Consider the following 24,694-nt stretch of genomic DNA (forward strand, 5'->3'; position numbering starts at 1 on the left):
TTTTTAGAATAAGTCTCACCTAGCCTTCTGGCTTCAGTACCACAATATAGTGTGGAATAATACCCCTTTTCTGTAGTAGGAGGGGTAATTTAATTATCACCTGCTGGGAATACAGCTTGTGAATTTTTTCCCATACTACCTCCTTGTCGGAGGGAGACTTGGTAAAGCAGACTTCAGGAGCCTGCGAAGGGGAAACGTCTCGACATTCCCATCTGTACCCCCGGGATACTACTTGTAGGATCCAGGGGTCCTGTACGGTCTCAGCGCCATGCTGAGAACTTGTCAGACGCGGTGGAACGCTTCTGTTCCTGGGAATGGGCTGCCTGCTGCAGTCTTCTTCCCTTTCCTCTATCCCTGGGCAGATATGATCTTATAGGGACGAGAGGACTGAGGCTGAAAAGACGGTGTCTTTTTCTGCAGAGATGTGACTTAGGGTAAAAAACGGTGGATTTTCCAGCAGTTGCCGTGACCACCAGGTCCGATGGACCGACCCCAAACAAGTCCTCTTCCTGTATACGGCCATACTGTGCCGTTTGGAATCTGCATCACCTGACCACTGTCGTGTCCATAACATCTTCTGGCAGTTATGGACATCGCGTTTATTCATGATGCCAGAGTGCAAATATCCCTCTGTGCATCTCGCATATATAGAAATGCTCTATAGTCAATAAAATACTGTCCCTGTCAAGGGTATCAATATTTTTAGTCAGGGAATCCGACCAAGCCACCCTAGCTCTGCACATCCAGGCTGAGGCGATCGCTGGCCGCAGTATAACACCAGTATGTGTGTATATACTTTTTATTATATTTTCCAGCCTTGTCAGCTGGTCCTTGAGGACGGCCCTATCTATAGACGGTACCGCCACTTGTTTTGATAAGCGTGTGAGCGCCTTATCCACCTTAAAGGGTGTTTCCCAACGCGCCCTAACTTCTGGCGGGAAAGGGTATACCGCCCATAATTTTCTATCGGGGGGAACCCACGCATCATCACACACTTTATTTAATTTATCTGATTCAGGAAAAACTATGGTAGTTTTTTCACATCCCACATAATACCCTCTTTTGTGGTACTTGTAGTATCAGAAATACGTAACACCTCCTTCATTGCCTTTAACGTGTGGCCCTAATAAGGAATACGTTTGTTTATTCACCGTCGACACTGGATTCAGTGTCCCTGTCTGTGTCAACCGACTAAAGTAAACGGGCGTTTTAAAACCCTTGACGGTGTTTTTGAGACGTCTGGACCGTACTAATTGTTTGTCGGCCGTCTCATGTCGTCAACCGACCTTGCAGCGTGTTGACATTATCACGTAATTTCCTAAATAAGCCATCCATTCCGGTGTCGACTCCCTAGAGAGTGACATCACCATTACAGGCAATTGCTCCGCCTCCTCACCAACATCGTCCTCCTACCTGTCGACACACACGTACCGACACACAGCACACACACAGGGAATGCTCTGATAGAGGACAGGACCCACTAGCCCTTTGGAGAGACAGAGGGAGAGTTTGCCAGCACACACCAAAAACGCTATAATTATATAGGGACAACCTTATATAAGTGTTTTCCCTTATAGCATCTTAATATATATATATAAGCATATCGCCAAATTAGTGCCCCCCCTCTCTGTTTTAACCCTGTTTCTGTAGTGCAGTGCAGGGGAGAGCCTGGGAGCCTTCCCTCCAGCCTTTCTGTGAGGGAAAATGGCGCTGTGTGCTGAGGAGATAGGCCCCACCCCTTTTTCGGCGGCCTCGTCTCCCGCTCTTAACGGATTCTGGCAGGGGTTAAATATCTCCATATAGCCTCCGGAGGCTATATGTGAGGTATTTTTAGCCAAAATAGGTATTCATTTGCCTCCCAGGGCGCCCCCCTCCCAGCGCCCTGCACCCTCAGTGACTGCCGTGTGAAGTGTGCTGAGAGGAAAATGGCGCACAGCTGCAGTGCTGTGCGCTACCTTTAGAAGACTGAGGAGTCTTCTGCCGCCGATTCTGGACCTCTTCTTACTTCAGCATCTGCAAGGGGGCCGGCGGCAAGGCTCCGGTGACCATCCAGGCTGTACCTGTGATCGTCCCTCTGGAGCTGATGTCCAGTAGCCAAGAAGCCAATCCATCCTGCACGCAGGTGAGTTCACTTCTTCTCCCCTAAGTCCCTCGTTGCAGTGATCCTGTTGCCAGCAGGACTCACTGTAAAATAAAAAACCTAAGCTAAACTTTCCTAAGCAGCTCTTTAGGAGAGCCACCTAGATTGCACCCTTCTCGGCCGGGCACAAAAATCTAACTGGCTTGGAGGAGGGTCATAGGGGGAGGAGCCAGTGCACACCACCTGATCCTAAAGCTTTACTTTTTGTGCCCTGTCTCCTGCGGAGCCGCTATTCCCCCATGGTCCTTTCAGGAACCCCAGCATCCACTAGGACGATAGAGAAAACGGATTTTGGTAAATCCGACCTGTGCTCCTTGCCCTGGTGGATACAGTGGGGTCCCTGCACGGGCACAATGTCCACGCCAGTGGCGCGGTCCGTCTCCGGAGACTGCATCCCGGATCGCTATTTCAGCAGGTCTCGCCTGGGGGACCCTCTTACCTCCTCCCCATCATGCGGGCACGCGATCCCAAAGAGCAGCAGCGGTGTGTGTGCCTGAGAAGACCGGAGCACCTCTGCTGTAAGTACCCGGCAACCAGGGCGCGGGAGTATACAGCGTCCCTGGGGGAGCCGCAGCATGATATGTCAGTATGACATATAGGACCAAGTGCCTATGCTGCGGCCCTTGAAGTCTTCTTTCTTCTCAGAAAAGCTCTTTTCAGGACTGCCTAACGTAGCCCTCCCTGTTAGCTGACCGGAACTGCAGGCACCAACTTACAAACTGAGCTCCAGTGCCTGGAGGCGGGGATATAGAGGAGGCGGTGCAATGCATCCTGGGAATAGTCAAAGCTTTAGCCTGTTGGTGCCTCGGATCAAGATCCAACTCTACACCCCGATGTTATTCCCTGTGGAATACCATTGTACCCCGCTGCAGAAAAAGGTACTGTACCTGCCAAAAAAGTACAGGTGGAAGGTATGCCACTGCATCTGCAGCAAGTCTGTGCCCTGTAGATAGGGGGGCAAAAATCCTTTTACTGCAGCGTCCTACGTCCTGCTGCCAGTCCGCCTTGCCTGCCTCCTCTGGCATCAACAATCCCCACTCCGTAGCCACGACGCAGGTGGAACAAAAGCTGCTGCGGCCACCGGCATAGATATGTATGAAAGCAGCGCAGCGGAAGGCTTTCATAGCCCTCCCTACGCCGCATACTCTGTGAGCCCCGGAGCCTCCTCTGCGTGTGATGTGTCAGTAGTGCCCCCCTGCCACAGCCGCGCTTAGATCCCCAGAAGCCCCGACTCCGCAACACAGCACCTGGGCTGCCGGCCTGGAAGCCCCGAGATGGCTAATGTAACGTATAGAGTGGGTGATATTGCTGAGGGTAATGTCTGGACGCTGAATTAATGTAAAAGGTGACAGTGCAGTGGGTGTGCAGTGTCACTGACACTGCATAGCACTCTCACCATTACATTGATTCAGCTAGTCAGTCAGTTCTGCCAGCCAGTCACTATTGTTAGCGCCTGTGTCCCAACGCGCCGCATTACAGGGAAGTAGACGCACTAAATAAACTACAGCTCCCAGCAGCCCTTAGCGCCGAAGCATTCTGGCGCTAAGGCCTGCTGGAAACTGTAGTTTATTGAGTGCATCTTCTTCCCTGTAATGCGGCGCGCTGGGACACCCGCGCTAACAATAGTGACTGGCTGATTGGCTGGTGTGAGAGTCTCCGGGAGAGGCACTGCCAAAGGGAGGACAGCAGCTTAGTGGCTTCCAGGAGGAGAAGCATTATTCGCCCCTCCCCCACTTGCAGTACCTCCGGGCCCCATTCGCGGCACCCCCACACACACCCCTCCACCACCCGCAGTGGCTCCGAACCCCCTCCCGCAGCACCCCCTCTCCCCTCCCCCACCCGTGGTGGCTCCGGACCTCCACCCACGCACCCGCCCCTCCCCCGGCACCACCACAACAGCCCCTCCCCCACCAGCAGCACCCCCCTGCAACAGCCCCTCCCCAAGCAGCGCTACCCCAGGACCACCTCCCTCGCCACTCCCCCAATCACAGCACCTACTAGGTGATTCATCAGGCCCTGCGTGCGCTGTTCACGGAGTTGCAAGGGGCTACGACCCCTTAGCCATCGCACGCCCATTGTCCGTGCAATATTTAACCACTCACACAATTATGATTGGAGGTAATACTCCATATAATACAAATATTGCACAAGGGCGTGCAAGAGTTAAGGGGGCTTAGCCCCTTACGACGGTGTGAAGAGCGCCTGTAGGGTGCGATAAATCACCTAGTAGTTTCATTAAGTTAACATAAGAAAGCAATACAGAAACCAGCATTTGAAGGTGAGCAGCATTGGGAGATTTCATTTATGCCATCTCCTAAGCAGGTGTGGCATGTGCGAACCCACATGGGCACATGCACAAACACCAACAATGAGCACAACAAGATTCCAGGCTTTACAATTTGTTGCTTAGGGTCTTATTCATGGAGCAGAGAAAAGCACTGTTCTGCGGAGAGCAGGTTTCCGTGGAGAAGCTTCTGACTTCTACAGCAGTACCCCCGCACTGTGGCTGAATCGCATCACCATAACTTTCTCCATCATCCACTAGGGGCCACTGGAGTGCAGATTCAATGGGGAATATTCCGGCAGTACGGCAGCGGTAAGTATCAAAAGTGGCCAGACACCGCTGCGTGCGGCGCGTGTCGGGCCGCTACGTCGGCAGAGTATGAGTGGCCGGACACCGCTACGTGCGGCGCGTGCCGGGGCAACTCCATCAGGACAGCGGTGAGTACATTGATGTATGATTTTACATTGCCTTTCAGTGTGCCTACTGTTTGGTTACTCATTTACTTGTGCAGTTCTGGGTAATAGCATTATGTCGTGGTTGGACGGCTCCCCTCTAATCCCCAGTCATAGCCTGTCCGGAGCGTATCAAGGTTAAACAGAGGCGCACTTGCTAGTCCATTGTGGGGGGGGGGGGGGGGGGGGGGGAGCTTCAGCCCGCTCTGTACAGCGGGCTCAGCGCTCTCCGCTCCCCGGCAGCGGCATACATTGCAGGTGGGGGATACAGGGCGCTTCCCGCTTCGTTTCCACTGAAGCGGCGGAATCTTCCCCATTGTATCTGCACTCCAGTGGCCCCTGTGGAATCGGAGAAAGGGATTTATCGGTAAGTACCAAAATCCTGATTTAGTATAGTTAGTGCGAATAATTAAAAGGACTGGAAGCAGAGATTTCCGCTACTCCTGTGTTCAGATTCACCATCTCAGGGTGGCGTAGTCTGAACACTGTGACGAAACCGGCAGGGAAGTTGCTTACTTCCCTGTCTCCTGCATGGCATCTGTTCGGGCTCCGCCCCCTTGATGTCCCGGCAGTCCTCCCTGACCTCAGCAACTGTCGCATGCACAGGAAGGACCTGCCTTAGCCTCCACACTTCTCCCACTGTACCGCATACTTGAACTGCTACGTAAAGCTCTAGGTTACATCGAACCGTTGCGATATATAGTGAAAAGCAACAATTCGGTTTTCTTTTTCTTCATGAATAGACCCCCATGTACCAAGCTTTTTTTTTGGGGGGGGGGGGAATGGGGAGTTTGCGTGATCTTTTTAAAATGGCCTGTTTTTTTTTTTTTTAAGTGACAGTCATTTATATGGTAAAGCCAGGTTTATTTGGACATGTAAATGATTGCCACTTTAAAAATAAACAGGTATACAAACGCTCTCACTTTCTGGTTCTCACACCTTACTACATTCCCCCTTTGGAGAGAGATAAAGTGGATGGAGATAAAGCTCCTGTCGTTTTTCATGGCAGTTGGCTGGTTCTTTATCTCCATCCAGTTTCTCTCTCTCCAAGGCTTAACACATAGACTCCTTAATGTACGAACATGACAGACAGACTGCTCTAGACCACAACGTCTTACAGGCAGCATTATCCTTACACAGTGCTCTAGACCACAACGTCTTACAGGCAGCATTATCCTTACACAGTGCTCTAGACCACAACGTCTTACAGGCAGCATTATCCTTACACAGTGCTCTAGACCACAACGTCTTACAGGCAGCATTATCCTTACACAGTGCTCTAGACCACAACGTCTTACAGGCAGCATTATCCTTACACAGTGCTCTAGACCACAACGTCTTACAGGCAGCATTATCCTTACACAGTGCTCTAGACCACAACGTCTTACAGGCAGCATTATCCTTACACAGTGCTCTAGGCCACATTGTCTAACAGGCAGCATTATCATTACACTGCTCTAGACAACAATGTCTAACAGGCAGCATTATCCTTACACTGCTCTAGGCCACATTGTCTAACAGACAGCATTATCCATACACTGCTCTAGGCCACATTGTCTAACAGGCAGCATTATCATTACACTCCTCTAGACAACAATGTCTAACAGGCAGCATTATCCTTACACTGTGCTCTAGGCCACATTGTCTAACAGGCAGCATTATCATTACACTCCTCTAGACAACAATGTCTAACAGGCAGCATTATCCTTACACAGTGCTCTAGGCCACATTGTCTAACAGGCAGCATTATCATTACACTGCTCTAGACAACAATGTCTAACAGGCAGCATTATCCTTACACTGCTCTAGGCCACATTGTCTAACAGACAGCATTATCCATACATTGTGCTCTAGGCCACATTGTCTAACAGGCAGCATTATCCTTACACTGCTCTAGGCCACATTGTCTAACAGACAGCATTATCCATACATTGTGCTCTAGGCCACATTGTCTAACAGGCAGCATTATCCTTACACTGTGCTCTAGGCCACATTGTCTAACAGACAGCATTATCCATACACTGTGCTCTAGGCCACATTGTCTAACAGGCAGCATTATCCTTACACTGTGCTCTAGGCCACATTGTCTAACAGACAGCATTATCCTTACACTGTGCTTTAGGCCACATTGTCTAACAGACAGCATTATCCATACATTGTGCTCTAGGCCACATTGTCTAACAGGCAGCATTATCCTTACACTGTGCTCTAGGCCACATTGTCTAACAGACAGCATTATCCATACACTGTGCTCTAGGCCACATTGTCTAACAGACAGCATTATCCTTACACTGTGCTTTAGGCCACATTGTCTAACAGGCAGCATTATCCTTACACTGTGCTCTAGGCCACATTGTCTAACAGACAGCATTATCCTTACACTGTGCTTTAGGCCACATTGTCTAACAGGCAGCATTATCCTTACACTGTGCTCTAGGCCACATTGTCTAACAGACAGCATTATCCTTACACTGTGCTCTAGGCCACATTGTCTAACAGACAGCATTATCCTTACACTGTGCTCTAGGCCACATTGTCTAACAGACAGCATTATCCTTACACTGTGCTTTAGGCCACATTGTCTAACAGGCAGCATTATCCTTACACTGTGCTTTAGGCCACATTGTCTAACAGGCAGCATTATCCTTACACTGTGCTCTAGGCCACATTGTCTAACAGGCAGCTCAAATTATTTTGCAAAACACACTGTACTAAGATCAGATTTCAAGAATTTCAGACTGCACTACAGAGTCAGTAGACTGCATTTTATATAGGAGCACATACAGTCTAGTTTATTTTTTACAGAAACTAATTTAAAGAATTTACACATACAGAAGTAGCAGCAACAAAGGATGCTAAATCTACAGTAGATTAACAGGAGCAAAGCAAAATGGAGGTAAGGGGAGGACTGACAATAAAACGTTCAGAGCGGTTACCGGGAAGCAGGGCGAGGGGCTTACTCTGGGGGCGGAGGCTTGGTCCGGGCCCATACGACGGATCTAAGACGCTCTTTTCTTTGCCAGCCTTGTCTTGCTCTCCAGCTGCTTTCAGTGTTGGAAATTCCTCGGGAGAGAAGGACAACAGTCGGTTTGAGCCCCTTGAACCTGCAGAGACGAGAACGAAAACCCTCATGTTAGGATAAGCCGGTCCGGGTAGAAAGTCACTTTCCACATACGCAGAACGGAATAAAATTATTTTTTGGTACTCAAGGTTAAATCAGTTCCTCTTTCTCTATCTCCGGGACGCTGCCAACCAAGACATGTTTGTACCCAAGATTGCGTCCTCTACATTCCATGAGCCCCTCTCAGCTTACTGGGAATGGATGATGGTGCCACTCCATGGCACATCGAGTCAAAACAGACTTCCGACTGGCTGAGAAATGTTGAAGGGATGTAGAGCTTAGCTACAAACAAGCTAGATTGATGTGCGCTCTCTATACTCAATTGTTGGCAGTTTCCCCTAGACAGAAGGACTGAAACTAAGTTGCTTTTTAATTATGCCAGTAGCACATTTTAGGAGGATATGATGTAAGGAAACGGTCCACAATAATTTACACTGCTACAGACATCAGAACTTTCTGTGCTAATGTATCGTGGGTTACCCAGCAGAAACCCCCCACAGATATACTAAGAAAAATGAGAGGGTTTCTCTTGCAGGAGCAACCACACATTGTGCAAACCAAACCTTGCACTAACATTTTCCTTCAAACACAGGGAAAAAGAGGGTGGTCTTCAGTTTGCTGGCTGTCGGGATCCCGGCGCACAGTATACTGGCGCCGGAATCCCGACAGCCGGCATACCGACACTTTTTCTCCCTCTTGGGTGTCCACGACCCCCCTGGAGGGAGAATAAATAGCGTGGTACGCCACTGTGCCCGCAAGGGGCTCATTTGGGCTCACCACGCTGACGGGATTCCGGCGCCGGTATGCTAGTCGCCGGGAGCCCGGCCGCCGGCATACCATACTACACCCAGAAAAAGATACAGGACGGTGTTTTACCTGTTCATGTTAGGTGCTGCAGTTACCACTTCCCTGCATGTAATATTGTCGGGACGTGATCAGAATGATGGTGGCGCTATGCTCCCCTGTAACTATCGGTGCCACTATACCTAGATAGGGTGCCGATCTGGTTTGGCAGGTTATGAACGGTAAGTTGCAACGACCATTCCGACGACTGCAGATAATTTCGATAGCTGCAGCAGTTGTTGCTGGATGAGGGAATACTCAGCCAGGGAGTGTGTAAATCATTTTTTCTTCTTCAATAAAGCTGTGGGGGCCGCTGGGAATTTTTGAGAGGAGCATGCAGAGACTACCTGAAAGCGCCGGCCAACGGATCAAAAAGAGGGAGAATGGGATATGCCAGACAGGCGAGTTAACGCTCTCCCTCTTATGCAATCGCGGTTGTAAAAATCCAGGCAGTAAATGGCCTTACATCACCCCGATAATGGGCAAAGGAGGGCATGCATTTTAAAATCTTTAAGGCCATAATCATACATTTCACCCTGCATTCATTAGGAAAAGGAACAGTGTATGTTAATGTAAAGAATCGTTAATAGATTCCAACTATATGTATGATGATGGGAAAATCCCTATGGTGGTAGACCGAGGTTACGACACTGACTGTATTAACAGGTGATAGTTTTTTTGCAAGACAGCAATAAAAAAATAAAAATAAACATTACCCGTTAAGCCTATATTACTTGCCTAGGTTCCTGACAAAGGGGTTTATAATTGGCACAGTGAAAGGACGATGCAGTTAAATATACAACACTGACATTACTGCTCACAAACAGGATACACAAAGCAGTGCTTACCACCTTCTTGTCCTGCTGGCTTTCCGTTCAGCTGAGCCCATGACTTTGGCCCACCTGGCACTAAATTTATAATCTGCATACAAAAAATAAAGAGTAAATTACACTAGATTCAACCTTCACAGAAGGTAACAAACACATTAGTAAACTGGGGAAAGCCTGTGTTTCAATAACTAACCTACCGCCTGTTCAAGTAAGACTTGAACACCACCACTTGCCATGTACTAGGTCTGCAAATAATGCAGAGGGATCATGGTCATATCTAATAATCCTTTATATAATATAATGTAAAACATATTCTGCACCACTGTACACTCCGAGCTCTATTCAGATACAGCGGATCCTACAACAATGGAGCTTATGATCTAGTTTCACAACCTCACGTAGAATAAAATAAATATGGAAACACGAGAAAAACACAAACTCTACGCAAGTGGCACCACTATCCCACCAACATGCAACTCCCCATCCCCCCCCCCCCCCTCAATCTCTCCCAAACTGACCTCCGGACTGTTCGCTGTGTTCGGTTTCTGTAAATTGGAGACAGACTTCTGCAAACCCTGCGGCGGCAGCAACTCCGGCTGCGGAGGAACTGTTACACTGGAACTGCAGGATGAAAAAAGCAAAGATAAAAACGTAACAATTGTGAGAAACGCCAAAAACAGAAAACAATGGAATCACATAAATAGCTCATGAACTGAATTGCTCTAAGGGCGCTCAGTGATAATAAAAAGATGGAATCACATCTGACTGTTGGAATAAAATATCCCAGTGCTCTTTACAAACAGTTTTCACCTTGCAGCAACACAAACAGGGAACAAACACTCAATATTGAAGCTTTTTTGAGCACATTTAAAAAACACTTGTGACAGTCACAGAAGAAATAGTTTTGAATAGTAATAAAACTTCCCCAGGTTCCCAGCTGGCTGCATGTAGTGCTTATAGAGTCGTACAAGAGTGAGATCCTGCTTAATTGAAATGATCTGGGCAAATTCCATCATATTAATGGAAAATCATAAACTAGTGGTTTAAATAGGAGAAACGCTGCAGAAAACAGTGAATTGATTAGCGGTAATCGTAATACATTTTCCTCTGCCAGAAGTTAAGATGTGCAGCTTTCCTTCCAAGCTGAGATAGAGACTGGCAACAAAAACTGGACAAGGGATAGAGAAGCCATGGCTACTTCTCAAGAATCTCCCAAACTACTGGGAAACATTGATAACTTGATAAAAAAAAAAAGGAAATTTGGTACTACTTATTTCTCCTTTGTGATTTTTAAGCAAGAGGAAATGAAACCGTAAAAGCATAAGAAAGTTGACGCCTACACCGAACAGTGCCTAACAACCTTGGCATTCTGGCATTATGTTTTTTTACAATAATGTCCAGCTGAAGAAGCACATATCTTTCCATCAGGTGACTTCTTCAATCTTGGGTTTTGCCATCATGTGAAAGACTGTTTGGTGGTTCTTGATAACCCGATGTTGTGGTTTAGAGAGTCTTGCTTGTCATCCTATAGTGCTAGTAAGACCAGTTGAAGACTGCGTATGTACTATTTTCCCCTGGAAAGGTCCTTGGAGAGGTTGCCAGGCCGGAAGGCAGACCGGTAAATTGGAAGGGTGTTTCTGATGATCCAGAACTAGAAAAATTTCCTATGCAGAACTTTAACTAGACCATGGAAGAATCTTCAAAAGCTCCAAAAAAATCTCTTTTGGAGACAGCCATGAGGATAGAATTCACTGATTCCATGTGCAATCGACATCAACAAACTTATTGAGTAATCTCCGGTCCTGAGTAGTGTGAAACTTTTTGAAAAGGACAGCCAGTAATAAAACCTGGCCTGAAGGAACTGGGGCAATTGCTCTTGACTTGAATAAGTTTTGTAGAAGATCTTGCAAAGCCTCTGAGTTTGGTGGAACCATGGGACTGTATAAAGACATTTTCCCTTGGATACTAATGGAATTCTAACCTTTTTGCAATTTCTAAAACCCAGTGATCTTTTATGGAATGAGTCTAAATTGTGCAACTCTGCCCACTGTTCGCTTCAGTCATTGTAGGGGTCCCACGATTTTGTCTTTCATCCTTAATCCTGAAGACATCAAAAGTTTGTTGAGAGGTGAAAGAAATATTCTGCCTGTTGTATTGTCAGGTTCCTAACTTCTTGCATCTCTGTATTTTATTTAGATGTAAGAGTGAGATGTTAGATGTATGCATTTATGGTAAACAGCGGGACTTCACATCCAGAAAACTTTTGAACCATCAAGTTCATTTGTTTCAAAATAAAGGGCCCCACCTTTGGTCTCCTCTGACCACTACTTCTGATGCCATAGATCATACCGAAGACTAAAGAGTGTTCAAAGAGGTTCCGTGCAGGGTCTCTAACTTTCTTTGGCCGATATTCAATTGATATATTGCGCCTGATCTCCCATCTAAAGCGACGGGAGATCACAGGGCGATATTTAATTGTCCCCCGTTATCACCCCTATTGCGCCCATAGCAGTCTGGTTTAGCCACGTAAAGTGTCTAAACCCAACTAAGCTAATGGACGCAATGCGAAAAGTCCCGTTTGGGTGCCCAAAAGGGTCACTTTTAGTGCATTTCAGCTCACCACTCCTTGGGGTAGTGAGCTGAAATTATATCGGGCCCGTCGGCAGAAACAATTTAACAGCTGCTGGCTGGGGTGAACGGTGGCGGGAAGAATTGAACATCGCCCTTTGAATAAATGACAATATTTCATAGGGACTGCCTGTTTACCAACTCCCAAGTATCCAGCTGGAGTGTCTAACCCAATAATCTATGGGCTCTGGCTACAGACCACACGGCAATGCCCATCTCCAAAGTAATTCCAGTGGAAATTGGAAGCTTCATAAAACCTCCAATTTTCTGTTGATGTGGAATCTAAGAGGACATCCATTTTCAATAAATCTAGCAGACCTCTGCTTCAGGTAACAGTCTTCATTTCAGTATACCTTCATTTAGTTTAACATGTGTTCCAGTCTTGTAGTCAAATTGATGCTTCTCCACCTACATCCATTCCCCATGAATTACCACCTGATGTGTTAGGAAGACTATGATCTTATGAACAAGCTCCTCAAAAACGGCTTTTGCGCTGATGTAGTTGCCTTATTCATCCCCATCAATTTATATTTAAGCAGGATGCTAACATTATGCTAAATATTAAACTAACTATGTGTTTATTTGCTTTCTTCTGACTTTCTGTAGCGATTTCATCCAAGCTATTTGCTCTTTCAGCTTTCACAGAGGCCGACTGGTCCCTTTAGTCTGCGGACTGTGTTCAAAGTAAAGACTACAGCAAACCTGGCCAACCTGCGGCTCTCCAGCTGTTGTGAAACAACACTTCCCAGCATGCCCTTCTGTAGTTTTAGCATTCTAATAGCAAAACGAAGGCAAGGCATGCTGGAACGTGTAGTTTCACAAGAGCTGGAGCAGGATTGGACTACAGCTTCTTTGTCAGCAGAAAAAGATCACTGGCTGCGCATACTTTACATTGTAGCAATTTATCTTCTTGACAACAAATCCTATAAAAAGTACTAAAGAGAGCACGCAAGTCACCAATCTAATTATTCAGTACAGGATCTGTATGAAAACTCCCCAAAACCTAGGCAGGGGCGTATGCCGGGTGGGTATCTCTCTGGTGGTTGAGATGGGGCTCAGACGCCATCCCCCTTCTGGATGCCTCCTCCATGTGCACTGACCACAGAAAATGTGTGCGCGGAGCAGGGAATGCTTTTCAGCCTGCCCAGGGTTTCTCCAATGATGCAGTAGGCACACACACACACGCAAAGAAGCACATTCTGACCAGATCATTATTACGGTTTTCTCTTTCATTTGCCAATTATTAAGCTTAATACCCCTTTTCCACTAGCTCAAAAAAAAAACAACAGGTTTTTGCACGGGGGCGCGCATTGACCCGGGTTTTTTGGTAGTGGAAACTGCTCCCTCAGAAAAAACCCGGGTCAAGTGACAGGGAATGCTATCCGGGTAGCTACCTGGGTTGGGCCAGGGAATGTAGTGTAAACGGGGTACACGGGTCACCCGACCCGGGACACGTTTACAGCATGCGCAGTATCCCGCAGGCGGTCGTTTTATTTGGGGGGGGGGGGGGGGGGGGGGAAATCAACGCACGCTGTCAGCAGCACTGTACAGGAAAGTGTGTGCCTGTGGCTGGGGGCAGCCTAGCAGCAATTTTTAGCATGAAGGTGGCCACCTTTGAATAGGGTGTGTGGCCTCCTAACGGGACTGAGAACGTGCCCAGTGTCCCCCGATCAGCCGGTTTTCCCGGCATTTGGAGATAACGTCACCTTCAAGCGCCGGCCAGAAGACACTGCCCCCGGGTGTAGTGTAAACGGCGCCGATCCAGGATATTCCTGGGTCGCGCCGCAGTGGAAAAGGGGTCAAGTCTCGGGTCTGACCTGGCTTGGAACCGTGTTCCAAATCCCGGGTCAGATCCGCAACTTTTAGTGGAAAAGGGGTATAAGAAACATTCAATGACATCACTAAGAACATTAGACAGTAGATCATAGCCCCCAACACTGAGTAAAACAGTGTGTGATGGAGAGAAATAGGGCAATCATCCAGATTTCCCACATACACAAATAGCACTTATTTCAGCACTATCTGTATTATAGAGGCATGACTCACTGGAGGGTATAACATTAACAATGCGTTACCCTCAGCAAACCAATCAAAAAACGGAGGATATATGTCCATAGTAAAAACGAATATAGCAGACACTCTGCCAGGTACACAAAGCTCCTGGGCTTCCCTCCTCATTTATGATTGCAGTCACCTGTGTTGAACTTACTAAAGCTGTGCATACACTATATCACAGGTTCTCAAACTCGGTCCTCAGCTCACCTGTAGACCTTTTCCTTTTATGGTATGGCTGGTCGTCTATTTGTATTTTGAATAAAGGGGTTTCTGTTTGCCCTAATTGGCTCCCTTTTTTTAATTATTCTCATATATTTTGTGAGTGATATTCATCCCTTCCGAATTGGTTGAAGAAAAACAAGACAGCACTCACAATAAAGAAACCTTTATGTGTTTTCTACCTCGCTTATACAAGTAAGCATACATGTATGAACTCCTTGTTCCGTTGGCATGACAACACTTGTGGTGATCCCATAAGAAGGTGGACGTTTGAATCTTTTTGGGGAAATTCTACATCACCTAATCTTCCCCCCCCACACAGAGGAAAGAACTTTTTCTCAGACTATATTACACTATGTTGTGTTTTGTTTTCTTTTTCATATGATACCATTGCTCTGGTGAGAAACCATTCAATCGATGGGACATTTGGAGCGCAGAAAGTGAGGTTGTACTTTTTCCATTGTATACTGTTGTATAGGTTGGTGACCTATTTTTGTACCACCCATTGCTGCTCCAATTTGCAGCGCCAAAGGAGGAACGGTTTTTCTATTTTCTTTTAAAATGTGTCAGTGAGTAATTAATACACCTGTGCACCTGCTGGGTTACCTGCAAAACATGCACTATGTGGGGTCCTGAGGATAGAGTTTGAGAACCTATGCACTATACCATCGGGCCAATTTGGCTGGTTGGAATGAAAATCTGGTAATGTGTAGGGGAAGAGGATATTAACTATATGGTGCCCAGACTCCAGCACAGCCACCTATAACCAGTGTTAAAGTCTGTTGCCCCTATGGATAATCAGACAAAATAAGATTTTAAACCTACCGGTAAATCTTTTTCTAGTAGTCCGTAGAGGATGCAGGGGACTCCGTAAGGACCATGGGGAATAGACGGGCTCCACTGGAGACATGGGCACTAAAAAACTTTAGGTATAGGTGTGCACTGGCTCCTCCCTCTATGCCCCTCCTCCAGACCTCAGTTAGAGAAACTGTGCCCAGAGGATAAGTACAGTACGAGGAAAGGATTTTGGGAATCCCAGGGCAAGATTCATACCAGCCACACCATTCACACCGTATAACATGGACTATACGAACCAGTCAACAGTATGAAACAAAATCAGTCTCAGTCCAAAACTGATTCAACTGAAAACATAACCCTTATGTAAGCAACAACTATATACAAGTCTTGCAGAATGTCGTCCGCACCGGGACGGGCGCCCAGCATCATCTACGGACTACGAGAAAAAGATTTACTGATAGGTTTAAAATCTTATTTTCTCTTACGTCCTAGAGGATGTTGGGGACTCCGTAAGGACCATGGGGATTATACCAAAGCTCCAAAACGGGCGCAAGAGTGCGGATGACTCTGCGGCACAAATTGAGCAAACATGAGGTCCTCATCAGCCAGGATATCAAACTTGTAGAATTTTGCCAAAGTGTTTGAACCCGACCAAGTCGCCACTCTGCAAAGTTGTAATGCCGAGACGCCTCGGGCAGCCGCCCAAGAAGAACCCACCTTCCTAGTGGAATGGGCCTTAACCGAATTCGGTAGCGGCAATCCCGCCGTAGAATGAGCCTGCTGAACCGTGTTACAGATCCAGCGATCAATAGTCTGCTTAGATGCAGGAGCACCAACCTTGTTGGCAGTTTTCCTAACTCGAGCCGTTCTGGCCACATAAGATTTTCAATGCCCTGACCACATCAAGGGACTCTGAATCCTCCACGTCCCGTGTAGCCACAGGCACCACAATAGGTTGGTTCATATGAAACGAAGAAACCACCTTAGGCAAAAATTGAGGACGAGTCCGGAACTCAGCTCTATCCACATGGAAAATCAGATAGGGGCTTTTGTGAGACAAAGCCGCCAACTCCGACACTCGCCTTGCCGAAGCCAAGGCCAACAACATGACCACTTTCCAAGTGAGATACTTTAATTCAACTGTTTGAAGCGGTTCAAACCAGTGAGCCTTAAGGAACCGTAACACCACGTTAAGGTCCCAAGGTGCCACTGGAGGCACAAAAGGAGGCTGGATATGCAGCACTCCCTGCACGAAAGTCTGGACTTCTGGAAGAGAAGCCAATTCCCTTTGAAAGAAAATGGATAGAGCCGAAATTTGAACTTTAATGGAGCCTAACTTTAGGCCCAAATTTACTCGAGTTTGCAGAAAGTGGAGAAAACGGCCCAGATGGAATTCTTCCGGAGGAGCAGTCTTGGCTTCGCACCAAGACACATACTTCCTCCAGATCCGGTGATAATGATGTCACCTCTTTCCTTGCCTTTATCAAAGTAGGAATGACCTCCTCCGGAATGCCCTTCTCCGCTAGGATCCTGCGTTCAACCGCCATGCCGTCAAACGCAGTCGCGGTAAGTCCTGGAACAGACAGGGCCCTTGTTGTAACAGGTCTTCCCTGAGAGGAAGAGGCCACGGATCTTCTGAGAGCATTTCCAGAAGATCCGGATACCAGGCCCTTCGAGGCCAATCTGGAACGATGAGAATCGCCTGAACCCCTCTTCGTCTTATGATTCTCAGTATCTTTGAGATGAGAGGAAGAGGAGGGAACACATAGACCGACTGAAAACACCCACAGAGTCACCAGTGCGTCCACTACAAACGCCTGAAAGTCCCTTGACCTGGCGCAATACCTTGGAAGTTTCTTGTTGAGACGTGACGCCATCATGTCTATTTGAGGCAGTCCCCATTGACTTGCAATCTCTGCGAAGACTTCCTGAGGAGGTCCCCACTCTCCTGGATGCAGATAGTGTCTGCTGAGGAAGTCTGCTTCCCAGTTGTCCACTCCCGGAATGAAGACTGCTGTCATAGCGCTTACATGACTCTCCGCCCAACGAAGAATCCGTGCGGCTTCTGCCATAGCCACTCTGCTCCTTGTCTCGCCTTGGCGGTTTACATGAGCCACTGCTGTGATGTTGTCTGACTGAATCAGAACCGGTAGACCTTGAAGTAAGGTCTCCGCCTGATGGAGGCCGTTGTATATGGCCCTTAACTCCAGAACGTTGATGTGTAGGCAAGCCTCCTGGGCTTGACCACAGACCCTGGAAGTTTCTTCCCTGTGTGACTGCTCCCCATCCTCGGAGGCTCGCGTCCGTGGTCACCAGCACCCATTCCTGGATGCCGAACCTGCGACCCTCTAGAAGGTAAGCACTCTGCAGCCACCACAGGAGAGACACCCTGGCCCTGGGGGACAGGCGGATCATCTGATGAATCTGTAGATGTGACCCGGACCATTTGTCCAGAAGGTCCCACTGAAAGGTCCTGGCATGGAACCTGCCGAATGGAATGGCCTCGTAAGACGCCACCATTTTTCCCAGCACTCGAGTGCAGTGATGTACAGATACCCTGTCTGGCTTCAACAGGTCCCTGACCAAGTCCTGAAGTTCCAGAGCCTTTTCCGTCGGGAGAAAGACCCTCTTTTGTTCCGTGTCCAGAATCATGCCTAAGAAAAGCAATCTGGTCGTTGGAACTAACTGACTTCGGTAGATTGAGAATCCAACCGTGTTGTTGTAACACCCTCAGGGAGAGTGATACGCTGTCCAGCAACTGTTCTCTCGATCTCGCTTTTATCAGGAGATCGTCCAAGTATGGGATAATTGTGACACCCTGCTTGCGCAGGAGCACCATCATCTCTGCCATTAATTTGGTAAAAATTCTCGGGGCCGTGGAAAGCCCAAACGGCAACGTCTGAAATTGGTAGTGACAATCCTGCACCACAAATCTCAGGAACGCCTGGTGAGGTTGATAAATGGGGACATGAAGGTATGCATCCTTTATGTCTAGGGACACCATATAATCTCCCTCTTCCAGACTTGCAATGACCACCCTGAGCGATTCCATCTTGAACCTCTTTAAGTATAGGTTTAAGGATTTTAAATTCAGAATGGGTCTGACCGAACCGTCCGGTTTCGGGACCACAAACAGGGTTGAGTAATAGCCCATCCCCTGTTGTTGCAGGGGAACTTTGACCACCACTTGTTGAAGGTACAACTTTTGAATAGCAGCCAAAACCACCTCCCTCTCCGGGGAAGAAGTCGGCAGTGCCGATTTGAAAAACCGGCGAGGAGGCACCTCTTCGAATTCCAGCTTGTACCCCTGGGACACAATGTCTATTGCCCAGGGCTCCACCTGAGAATGAACCCAGACCTGGCTGAAAAGAAGAAGACGTGCCCCCACAGGAGCGGACTCCACCCATGGAGCCCCAGCGTCATGCGGTGGATTTAGTAGAGGCCGGGGAGGACTTTTGTTCCTGGGAACTGGCTGTAATTGGCAGCTTTTCCGCCTTGCCCTTACCTCTGGCAAGAAAGGAAGATCCCCGAGCTCCCTTGGATTTATGTGGCTGAAAGTACTGCATCTGATAATGTGGCGCTTTCTTAGGCTGTGAGGAAACATAAGGTAAAAAATATGATTTACCTGCAGTAGCTGTGGAAACTAGGTCCGCGAGACCTTCCCCAAACAATTCCTCACCCTTGGAAGGCAAAACCTCCATATGACGTTTTGAGTCGGCATCACCCGATCACTGTCGGGTCCACAGCACTCGCCTGGCAGAAATTGCCATGGCGTTTGCTCTGGACCCCAGTATGCCTAAATCCCTTTGAGCCTCTCTCATATAAAGGACCGCATCCTTAATATGGCCCAGGGTCAATAAAATAGTTTCCTTATCCATGGTATCCATATCAGTAGATAAGGTTTCGGTCCACGCTAGTACCGCGCTACAAACCCAGGCCGACGCTATTGCCGGTCTGAGTAAGGTACCGGTATGTGTGTAAATCGACTTCAAGGTTGTTTCCTGCTTGCGGTCAGCAGGATCCTTGAGGGCAGCGGTATCCTGAGAGGGTAGCGCCACCTTTTTTGAAAGGCGTGTCAATGCTTTGTCCACCCTTGGGGAGTATTCCCAGCGTATCCTGTCCTTAATCGTGAAAGGATACGCCATAAGAATCCTCTTGGGAATCTGCATTTTCTTGTCTGGAGTTTCCCAAGCACTCTCAAATAACTCATTTAATTCAAAAGAGGGTGGAAAAGTAACCTCAGGCTTCTTTTCTTTAAACATGTGGATTTTTGGATTAAGCACCGCCGGGTCATCTATAATATGCAGCACATCCTTTATAGCAATAATCATATAATGAATACTCTTTGCCAATTTTGGCTGCAACCTCGCATCATCATAATCGACACTGGATTCAGAATCCGTGTCGGTATCTGTGTCAACTACTTGGGAAAGTGGGCGTTTTTGAGACCCAGAAGGCCCCTGTGACATAGGGAAAGGCAGGGTATGACCCTCTGAACTGTCCCTGGACTCTGCTTTGGCTAAGCGTTTGTGCAATAAATTCACATTTGCATTTAAAATATTCCACATATCCATCCAGCCCTGTGTCGGCGTTGCCGACGGAGATACCACACTCATGCGCTCCACCTCATCCCTAGGAGAGCCTTCCGCTTCAGACATGCCGACACGCACGTACTGACACCACACACTCAGGGAAAACGCTAACTGAAGACAGTTTCCCCACTAGGCCCTTTGGAGAGACAGAGAGAGAGTATGCCAGCACACACCCAGCGCCAATAACCCTGGGAAACAGAATTTTTTTACCCAGATATAGCGCTACACACTGCGCCAAATTATGTGCCCCCCCCCCCTCCCCCTCTTTAAAACCCTCTGTCACCGGAGATCAGCAGGGGAGAGTCCGGGGAGCCAGCTTCTCAGCGTGTGCTTGTGTAGAAAATGGCGCCGGTGAGTGCTGAGGGAGAAGCCCCGCCCCCTCAGTGGCGAGCTTCGGTCCCGCTCTATTTCAACAAACTGGCGGGGATTACTCTAAAAATACATAAATGTGTCTTTACAGCCAGTTCTATAGGTATACATTGCTGCCCAGGGCGCACCCCCCGCGCCCTGCGCCCATAGTGTGCGCTGTGTGTGTTGGGAGCAATAGCGCGCAGCGTTACCTCAGTGAAGCTCTGATGTCTTCTGCCGCCTTCGAAGTCTTCTACCTTCCTATACTCACCCGGCTTCTATCTTCTGGCTCTGCAAGGAGGACGGCGGCGCGGCTCTGGGACGAACCGCTAGGGGAGACCAGCGTTCTGACTCCCTCTGGAGCTTATGGTGTCCAGTAGCCTAAGAAGCAGAGCCTTGAAACTCACAGAAGTAGGTCTGCTTCTCTCTCCTCAGTCCCACAATGCAGAGAGCCTGTTGCCAGCAGGTCTCCCTGAAAATAAAAAAACCTGACAAAATTCTTTTTTACAGGAAGCTCAGGAGAGCTCCCTGTAGTGCACCCAGTCTCCTCTGGGCACAGTATTAAACTGAGGTCTGGAGAAGGGGCATAGCGGGAGGAGCCAGTGCACACCCATACCTAAAGTTCTTTTTAGTGCCCATGTCTCCAGTGGAGCCCGTCTATTCCCCATGGTCCTTACGGAGTCCCCAGCATCCTCTAGGACGTAAGAGAAAAGGACAATTTCGCAGTGTAAACAGAGTGTTCATGTTCCCCTGTATCATTCACCAATGCAATCCACTAACAACCTCAGCCAACATAATACACATACATACATACATACATATATACATGAAGACATATTTATTATGACCTAGATATAGATACAGTCCAAATAAAGATAAGCAGAGTATTGCAATCCTGGCAATACTCTGTATTCTTACATCCAGATCTGCTCCTGCAGGTAGTGGACCTGTGATCCACGGACTCACAGCCCATTCACATTCTCCAACACTGAAATGGTGCGATGCTGGGACTTATGAGGTGGTGAGACAACACTACAGAACATACCTATGCTCAGAGACAGGAAGAGGCGGAGGCGCCCTGCAATATATACCATGGGGGGCACTCTTGTCTACCTGTCTCTACATAGAGTAACAGGAAAGCTATCGCATTGTAATGGCTGACATCATAGAGTTTTGAAGGAGAAAAACTGCTCGTGTGGACACAAGCATATGTTTCTCCCGGATGGCTGAGAAGATAAACTACAGAATGTGTAAACTTTCACTTTCTCCTTAATACACACGGAGTCACAAATATCTCCACCCATTAAATACATTTTTGCAGGGATTTTGACTCTTAGTTGCTGTAAAAACTAAGCATTAGTACACCAGTCCACTTTGGGCCAGAGTAGGAACAAAGCTTACTCTAAATTAACATTACATTTATGGAGCACAAACAGGAGGACAATTAAATTCACTTTGCAGACCATGTTCTTTAAAATCTTTATTCTTTATTGTGAATAAAGCCCTCCCACATATTACATTGCACTTCACAGTAGATATTGAGTCAGTCGCTTCCTACTAGAGCTTGGCGGATAATGAAATTCCTAATATTGATGCGATGTGTCGTTCCAAAACAGCCCATTGCGTCCTGCCATCACCACAAATTTTCCCCCACACCTCTACGGGTGCTTACAATGTCAGCACTACTTTAATCGGCTGATATGTGCACAGTCGGAAACGCGCCAGTCAAATTTATCTGCCAAACACACAACCCATAAATATCACCAAGCAGACATATCTAGTCTTTTGAAGAGATAAAGTGAAGGTGTTGCCATAACAACCAATTCTTTAGACGGGTTTAGCTGCTTTGTTTTTGGCAGCGGCAATACTAATTGGCGCCCAAATGGAGAAACAATTGAATTGCTCCGCCAGGCATCTATTCGTATAGCTACCCAAGCAGGGAGCACACAAACAACGGAATCGCAGATAGGGCTATCCCATGGCCCCAGTGCTGTGAGGCAGTAGTGTAACCCTTCGTACAACTACAATGGCCAGCAATCCATGCCTTGCACAACCAAGATATAACGAAGAACTAAAGCACAGTTTAATGAACTGTCACTATGTAGCTGTTCACACATCTAGCACAATAAGAACAGATATCAAACATAACCGTAAGTGGCATACCACCCATTAAATGCACAGTTCAAAGGTTTTATTATTGAAGCATCAATTTGAGAAGCTAAAAAGAACCTCTTCCCTTCAGACAGACTGGCTGCACATGGCAATAGAAGCGTTACCCAGGAAAATTAATTTAAGTGTAGTAGGCATCTGTGTTACATCAGTGAGATTCTATGGAGGAGTAAAAGTAAACTATGCAGTAGCTAAGAAAACCAAAGCTCTGGGGGGCGTGGCCTGGCTGGCATCGAGGGAGGTCAGGATTGTGAAGAGCTCCAGCCAGCAGCTTTTTAAAAGAGACCCCCTGGCCCAAATCTGAGGGCTTCTGTATAATTACACAGCCCCTAAGCCCTGCTGAACCACCCTGCATCCAGAGGTCGAAGCTGCGGAATCGGGGGGGCCCTGCGCTGCCCCCTGCGGATTGCGGCCTACCTCTGTCCCTGAAGCCGGGGCCTCGATTTTGGGGTGAGGACGGGGGACCGCCGGGCCCGGAGCGGCGGTTACACGGACTTTCCCCTCCACCTAAGCAGCTCTCCGGAGGCCGGACACCCTGCCCAGCAAACCCCTAAAGCCCCAGAGAGGACCGGAGACCGGGCGGCCTGCGGGAAACAGTGGCCGGGACACACAGAACGGACGGCCGGCGGCCATCTTGTGGTTGGCGCCGCCTAAAACCCCATCACCTGCGCTGCCTCGCCGATCCCCCGGCCACCACGGACGCCTGACACCCGCCCCCCGCCTCACATACCCCCGTTTGACAGCTCCCCCACCCCGCTGACGGTGGATGGCGACCAGGAGAGCTCCGGAGGGACCTGGTCTCATCGACTGGCGACGGCCATCTTGAGGTTGGCGAGGCACCCATAGCTGGAGATAGGCTGTAATAGGAGCTCCCTCTGGTGGTTGCTTCTGGTTTTACAGCTGCTACACATCTATCCCTATAATCCTGCCTGCCCACAGGTCTCCTCTCTGACAACCGGAGGGGAATCATCATCATCATTGTATATCATCTTGAAATGACCAATGTGGAGGGGCGTGGCTTGGCAGCAGACCTGCCTTGGGATCAAATTTTATATTAATCACACTGCTCCCTGGCGACCTGGGGTATATTCTCCTGTATAACAGAGACCTGCAACAGCTGGTGAGGTTTGTGGAACCGACAGGTGTAACCTGCAGATATAAGAAGTGAGGCCTGGGGGGCGTGGCCTGGCACAGGAGAAGAGCAGTCGCAGCCTGGAGGAGCTCCTGCTTTAAAACATCAAAAATCCCCTCCAGGACCGTTAAGACCCGCTCCTATTCATTACCCCCACTAACTAACCCTCCCCTCAACACCCCGCTCTCATCAGACCCGGACCGCGGAATCGGGGAGCAACGTGGGCTCCCGCAGATTGCGGCCCAGTCACAGAGCAAAAGCCGGGGCCTCAATTTCGGCGGCTCTCGCGCCGGAAGCCTGAGGACTCAGCCGACACCTGCCTCCCTGTCAGATCTCCCTCAACACCCCGCTCTCACCAGACCCGGACTGCGGAATCGGGGCGGCGGCTGCTGATAGCGAAAATCAAGCCTATTGCAACTCTTATCCATACTTCTGACAACCTCCTCAACATCGGTCAGGAGATACCCATTCCCCCCTCACCTTGATCTCTGCTTTAGTGAGCTAGATGCCATATTTGATGAGCACCTGCAACGCACTAAATGAAGACCAGCAATAAATAACCACCTAGCACATGAGACCCACTACATCATTTACTACCTAAGCACCTAGTGTTTCTAGCCTTAACCTCCCCCTCTGGGCGACCCTGCATGGAAAAATTCTTGATACCTCTATCCGTAATGCCCGCAGGGACTGATCAACAAACCCGAGAGGACACCCCGGAAATAGACTCATCGGACTCTGATCACTCTACTACACGCTCACTTTCCAGAAGCTCCCGCAAATCTAAACCGCCTGCCAAACAACCCAAGATGAAGCACAAAGACCTACTGGCGGTACTAGGCCCTCTTCTCGATGAAAAACTAGCGGGCATAAAGGAAGCTATCGAATCATCATCAACTCTATTAACCCAACACTCCACTCGCCTGGATGAGGCAGAGCAAAGGATCTCGGCCCTAGAGGATGACCTGACTGAAGCTCAAAGACCCTTACAGGCGAAACAACTCGAAGTCGCGGATCTCTCGGATAAGCTCGATGACCTGGAAAATCGTAGCAGAAGAAATAACCTACGAGTCATCGGTATCC

General features: G+C 48.3%; 1 protein-coding gene across 11 annotated transcripts in view; it reads right to left on the minus strand.

Annotated features, from left to right (window-relative positions):
• Positions 1–24,694, minus strand: part of PRRC2B (proline rich coiled-coil 2B) — a 229,527-nt gene that overhangs the window by 129,360 nt on the left and 75,473 nt on the right. For 9 of the 11 annotated variants that reach the window (XM_063936785.1, XM_063936791.1, XM_063936787.1 and 6 more), the window contains exons 4-6: positions 10,189–10,291; positions 9,689–9,761; positions 7,813–7,980 (exon numbers count right to left, since the gene is read on the minus strand). In XM_063936785.1, coding sequence (XP_063792855.1) covers positions 7,813–7,980; positions 9,689–9,761; positions 10,189–10,291 — 344 coding nt within the window. The remainder of the gene's footprint in view (positions 1–7,812; positions 7,981–9,688; positions 9,762–10,188; positions 10,292–24,694) is intronic. The other 2 variants (XM_063936794.1, XM_063936788.1) reach the window with 1 other exon arrangement.

Source organism: Pseudophryne corroboree, chromosome 8 (genome assembly GCF_028390025.1).
Source record: "Pseudophryne corroboree isolate aPseCor3 chromosome 8, aPseCor3.hap2, whole genome shotgun sequence".
In the NCBI taxonomy this organism is placed as follows: domain Eukaryota; kingdom Metazoa; phylum Chordata; class Amphibia; order Anura; family Myobatrachidae; genus Pseudophryne; species Pseudophryne corroboree.